At 32.4% G+C, this 6,810-nt stretch overlaps 1 protein-coding gene across 1 annotated transcript in view; it reads left to right on the forward strand.

The window, feature by feature from the left end:
- Window positions 1-273: 273 nt before the first annotated feature.
- The window catches only part of LOC106467886 (protein turtle homolog B-like), a 113,979-nt gene continuing 107,442 nt past the window's right edge, over window positions 274-6,810 (forward strand). Inside the window, exons 1-2 of the mRNA XM_022396099.1 lie at window positions 274-392; window positions 4,745-5,026. Coding sequence (XP_022251807.1) covers window positions 281-392; window positions 4,745-5,026 — 394 coding nt within the window. The 5' untranslated portion in view covers window positions 274-280. The remainder of the gene's footprint in view (window positions 393-4,744; window positions 5,027-6,810) is intronic.

Raw genomic sequence — 6,810 nt, forward strand, 5'->3', positions numbered from 1 at the left:
GGTTTGAGAAAAGTAGGACAGCATGTAGTTCACACTGAGTGACACTTAACGTCAATCAAAAATTTCCTTTCGTTTTTATACATTTTTATCATTTTCAGTGAAACCAGAAAAAATCAAGATAGAACCTTTTCAAGCACCACTTGCCGTCGGAACCAAGGTAGAGTTCATATGCATAGCCACCGGTGCTCGCCCTGCAGCAAGTATTAGTTGGTGGTTGGAAAATCGAATATTGCACTCAGCTACAAATAGAGAGATTAGCAATGGATACAGCAGCAGCTTAATGACGTACGCGCCATCTATAGAAGATAACGGGAAGTACTTTAGTTGTAAAGCCGAAAATCCTCTGATACAAGGAAGTACAATTGAGACCGGATGGTCACTTACGGTAAATTGTACGTATATTATATTATGAAGCTCTAATAATATTGATTATATTCTGATCCATGATGTTTTTGATTGATATCATATTGATTTTGCATCCGAATTTTATTCGTTAATTTCAGTACATTTAACTTTTATGCCGAATTTGACAGAAGTGCTGCTTTACCATTTTATACTTAGTTAGGTATACGTAGGTGTATTAAGACACCAGGTATGTCCATTAGTGGTTATGTGTTCTGTAACTGAGGTGCTCATTATTATTTCTATAATGTTGCTTTCATGAACAGTATTGGTTAAAATATTTAATACATCTGTTTTACAATTTTTTTATTGTAAAGATTATTTTGCATTGTTAGCTTAATATATCTGTTTAGGACTAACATAAATCTCCCTGAGCTGGCCAAATCTTGTGGTATGTTTTTAGGCCTAAAATACTGCTAATAGCTAGAGTACACAATTGATGAAACATTACATCCTAATAACACTATATTAAATTATATATACTTATAACTGGGTTGATATTTAGTTCTGAACTTTGTGGGTAGTTTGCTTTGGTCAGAATATTAGTTCACCGTTCATCAACAAAGCAGCTGTCTGCCCAAACTACAAACCTAATCAATTTCTAAGCTACTGAATTTTTGTGCTTCAAACGACAAATACAATTTTCAGAACAAATTATCTTCAACTTATCGTTAAAATATAATCATCCCCCAAAATACACGATTATTATTATTATATTATCTTGGTTTTGATTAAGCTCAAACATGCACTTAATCAGTTTTTACACAACAAATTGTACTATCAATCATATTTATATGAAATGATTTAAGGAATTAATTCTCGGATCCAATTATGTATGATAATAATTATTAAAGTTATTAGCATATGAAGTACATTATAAACATCCATTTGTTTGATATTACAGATTGCTTTATGGAATTAAAAAACGGAAATTACATGTTATGCATTTTTAATTGATGGCATTATCAGCAACTTTTTAGAACATAAACCAACCATTAAATGATAGTTGTATGTCAATGGTTTTATAATAAGACCCAGTTTTCTAGTTTAAAAGTCAAGGTTTACAATTTTTTATATAATCTATATCATAGTTTTATTTAATTTAACGTGAAGAAGGATATATGCTTTAGATCTATTGAAAAATTGTTTTACATTTTTATACTAGTAGCAAGTTTAAACCAATGCTTATAATGTATTATTACTATAAAATTTTTTATACTAGTAGCAAGCTCATACCAATGCTTTATAATAGATAATTTCAATTTTAATTGAAATACGAAAATGATATCTTTGTTTGAGGCAGAGTGTGGCTTTAGTGGCTAGGATTCAAGTTTGTTTGTTCAGTGGTCCATGGTTCGTGTCCCCTTAAAATAAATCGTGCTTCGTACCTAAGGGCCTTATGTACGTTATAAGAGCAATGATCGTATCCCAATATTCTAATCCCAAGAACTGGTTAGTGCAGTTGACTAGCTGCCTTGTCTCCAGCTTTCACTTCAAAATTAGGGAGGCTAGCACACATTATCTTTATGTAACTTTTCACGAATAAACATAACATAGAAACAAAACTTTGTTTGACTGCAATGTCAGTGATACCAGCAAGGCTTCTGTAACTTATTCAGCTTTCGCTAGTAATATGAAGTCGAAAAGTATTACACACAGTACCACGTTCCGAACTGTTATTGTGTGTGTGTGTGTGTGACAAAGAAAAAAGGAAACTTCCGATATCTGGAGTTGTAGACAGAACGTAGTTGTAGATTTTACTTCTTCACAAGTCTCGCGGGAACATTAGACAAACACCGGGTACTCTATCACAGTTGTAATCCCGGGTTTATATGTTTCATACAACCAATCCGTGAGCTAGTTTTCAAGTGTGAACCACTTCAAAGTTTCCGGTGTATTTAATCTTAACTACAGGAGTCTTTTCACTTGGAGTGGTCTAAACTACGAGAAAAAAATTTTAAGGTTTATCTTTAGAGTATTTTATACAGTAATTCTAAGCCTGCTTCACGATTTTCCAACCAACTCAGAAAGATGCAACAGAAGTTAGCTTAATAGTCTCCAACCAGTTCAGAAGGATGCAACAGAATTTAGGTTAATAGACGAAACGTTTTTATTAAATTTTGAGACAAAGTTTTTGAATATAGTTAGTGTGTATGTCTTGATGAACGATGAACAAACTTTAACTTTACATTATTCATAATATTCTAAGTTTTTAATATTGGTTTTTACATTGTCTTCACTGTACCCAAGACTATTCTTCATTTCAATTTGTTTTTGAATATTCACGCAAGGCTATCTGCGCTAACCTACCTAATTTTGAACTGATAGACTATAGGGAAGGGAGCTAGCAAACAGGATCCACCACCACCAACTATTTGTCTACTGTTATCTGACTGAATAGTGGGATTTGGTCGTCAATCGTTAGCCCCAATGTACGGAGCGCAATATTTTTGACTATATTTTCAGTAATCGGACGCGAACATTGGACCCACAGATCGATAAGTTCTGCACGATAACCATTAGCTTACACTTGACACTTAGTCAAGTTAGAAATTCAGTTTAATTTCAAATTAAATTTTCTTTCATTCCTCCTGTTATTTTTGGTTATTATACCTGAAAATATCATACATGCTTAAAATAAGTAAATTAAAAAAAAGAAAGAGCTAGAAAATCGTTCAACGTTCATTTATTTTTAAAGAATCAACGACTCGTTGTAGCTCTTTAAGAGTTATTGTGACTCTTGACGATTGATCGAGAAGCATTAACTTTTATGGTTGTTTATGTTAAATTCTTTATCAGTGTTTGTCTTTAACAATAGTAAATTTTGGGGTACCTAATGTATAACTCTGGTTTGTTCCAAGTTATATAATAAACAAATAATATAAATAATTAAAAGGCAAACAAAAACAATTTTACCCAGATAAACAACTGAGAAAAAAGAAAGCGACATCATTAATACGTCATTAAGGCTGGTTATTTCATAGTTTCAGCGAATACTCCTCAATCATACAATATTTGAATCATTTATATATTACTACGCTACACTGTTACTACAATACTACATTAACGTAAATGCTTTTAAATAGAATCAATAGGTTTGATTTTGAGGAATAGTCACCCTTACGAAAATATCAATGTTTAAAGAAACTGAGAATAGTAAAGTTTAGTCACTATGTCTTAAGTCTGTTTACAATATTTTTATAAGTGATTTTTCAAGTACAAACAGAACAGTTAAAGGCTGTGGAGCACTAGTACTGTTCACGTTTACTCACTGCTGCGGGCCCGGCATGGCCAGGTGGTTAGGGCGCTCAACTCACAATCTGAGGGTCGCAGGTTTGAATCCCCGTCACATCAAACATGCTCGCCTTTTCAGCCGTGGGGGGTGATATAATGTGATGGTCAATCCCGCAATTCGTTGGTAAAAGAGTAGCCCAAGAGTTAGCGGTGGGTGGTGATGACTAGCTGCCTTAACTCTAGTCTTACACTGATAAATTAGGGACGGCCAGCGCAGATAGTCCTCGTGTAGCTTTGCACGAAATTCTGAAACAAAACAAAACAAACTCACTGCTGCACCTATATAGAAGAAAATTAATCATTTCCTATGGTATTTAGTTACTAGTTAAATTCCTATACAGATTCTCTTAGAAACATCACATATTTCTGTACGATTAAATTAATTACGTATGGCGTATCGGAAATATATTACTGGAAATATATCTCTCTAGTACTGTACGAAGTCATTTCTTCATCGCCAGGAAATACTCATTAACTATTTCTATATATTTAAACATTTGTCTTACGAAATAGTTATATTCACTGGTAATCAATAAAATGGAGCTTGGCCGTAAAATTGAAGACATTTTATTAAGATGATATATTAATTGCGTATTTAGAGAGTTAAAGTAATCATATAATAAGCTCCTAACAGCATAGAAAACTCAAAATCAACCTCTTGTAATGATAATGTTTAAACTGAAAGCAACCTAATTTTCAGATAGATTTTACAGTCTATGTGAAGATAATACCTTAGCTTATTCTGACAAATCAACTGAGTTTTAGATTTACTGTAGAAAATTTGCTAAATGTGGAAATCCCAGAATGGCAAGACTGTCCAAATGTAATTCCATGCTTATTATACTTTACCAGATAAATTCTACTAATGCTAGTTTTACATCTATTAAGTTTTATTTCTACTACTTCTGTAAACTAATTATTGAAATCCATCATATTATAACTTACATCAAATATTTTACTATACATTTTTTGGAAGAAAAATAAAGTCAATTCTAACAAACATGACGTGGAGCAATAAATAAACTCTGAAAATTGTTTGGCCTTACAGATCCCCCTCAGTTAGTTCTGCGACAAGATAATCTAGATGTACAAGAAGGAGAATACGTTAAATTTGAATGTAACGTTCGAGCCAATCCCCCAATAACGAAGATTAGTTGGGAATTCGGAAGACAAGAACTCAACTTGAGCCCAGCAGCAGCTGTAGCTACAATAAATAACCGAACACTCATTTTGAAGAAAGTCAATAGATCCAATAGAGGGCGTTACAGATGTTCCGCTAGTAACCCTGAAGGACTTGGTGTTAGCAATGAGATATTCTTGAAGGTTAAGTGTACGTTAGTATACTATATTTCTAGATCTGTTTGATATTTTAGCGACAATAAGTAGCAATAATACAACTTCAAGTAACAGTTCACTATAAGTTTTAATGCCCTTGTTTATGCTTATAGAGTGAAGAGGCTCCAAGTTCCATCTATGGTATGATTACTGAGAAAAATATTTTATTTCTCATAATTAGATTAAACAGTGATTTTATCTACTTAACTACATCTCCCTAAAGCTGAGCTTGTCGTTTGTATTTAATTTTTTTTTTCGATTTTATAAGAACTACTTTTAAAAAATTATCACAGCTTATGATTAAATATTTTAAAACTTAAAATGCATTATTTCTTGCAGTATGAATTACATCAGACACTCGGGTATCAACTGATTTTTACAGTTGATTAAACAAGATCCAATAAGCAAAGATAAGTTTGCCTTTCATTAAATGTTACAACTGTTGATTTTAGCGTCAAAAATCCCACAGTGGTTCAACGAAAATTCTGCAAGCTTATAACGCTAAAATTGAGTTTCGATGCTCGCGGTGGGCAGAGCAGAAATAGCTCATTGACTAGCTTTGTACTTTATAACAAACAAAGCGTCAATAAATGTGTTGAAAAACGTAAAGAATAATATAGCAGCACCAGTTGACCTCATGATTACTCAATTGGACTTACTGTTCATATGAGTTTAAATACGTAATTAATCCCAAAAAAAACATCACGTTCATTTCATTATGCAGCTTCCTGAAACTGATTAATCAATGAAGTTAGGTCACCATCGAGGTGAGTCACGTCTACAGTTCCCATTATGATCGAGGTCAACTCTATATGTTTAATGGCGCAATCACAACATCATTACACTCTCGAGATCAATTCGTTATTTCTTGTAATCATAATCATTGTAGGTGAATCAATAGCGGCAGTTAATAAAAGGAATTACTGAGCACGATAATTATGATTTATTTGAATAGCTCTTCAATGACATGATTAATAAGTTATTTTAACTACTTGTCTTCAAAACTATATACACTTTATGTGTGTGTTAAAGGGTCACACTAAAGGACGTTGAATTGTAGAATTTGTTAAAACATACATACCGTAATTAATTATCATTAGTATCGCTCACATCTAAAATTTCACAATATTATCACTATTGATTAAGCGTATTTATCTGTCTCTGTTTAACTGGCATGTATGTCTATAGTAATAATATAGTACAACAGTTTACTTATTCATAAGTGCCCTAGAAATAACTGTATATGACATTTAATTTATCATAATTAAAAATTGTAAAAATATGATTAGAATTCCACGTTTTGAAAATGTGTCCCAGGGTTGAACAAAATGTATCAGAAATACGTTTAATTCATGTATCAGAAATACGGCTAATTGAAGTATCATAAATACGGCTAATTAAAACTTGTAAACGCCGATGATTATGATTAATGTAAAGTCATTCACGAGAGATCGAACGTCTATTTTTATTTTTCTATGACACAATCTTTAGCATTATCATATTCGTCAAAAACACAAATTATCATTCTAAATAAATTAGGTCTTCAAGAAATTAATGTCGCGTTTTGGAACACTTTCATTAGCCACCCACCAACAAATGTACATCACGTATAATAGTTAAACGAATTACGTAAACGTCTCGTCATTGTAGCCTATATAATATGTAAAGTTTACGAGACACACATTCGGCATGTAATGCTGTTAGAATATAATAGAGGAAACAATGCCTCTGTAACCACAAAGAATACCAAAAATGTTTATGGAAATGTTTTGAACGTTC

The sequence above is a fragment of the Limulus polyphemus genome, unplaced genomic scaffold, assembly GCF_000517525.1.
Source record: "Limulus polyphemus unplaced genomic scaffold, Limulus_polyphemus-2.1.2 Scaffold2779, whole genome shotgun sequence".
Lineage (NCBI taxonomy): Eukaryota > Metazoa > Arthropoda > Merostomata > Xiphosura > Limulidae > Limulus > Limulus polyphemus.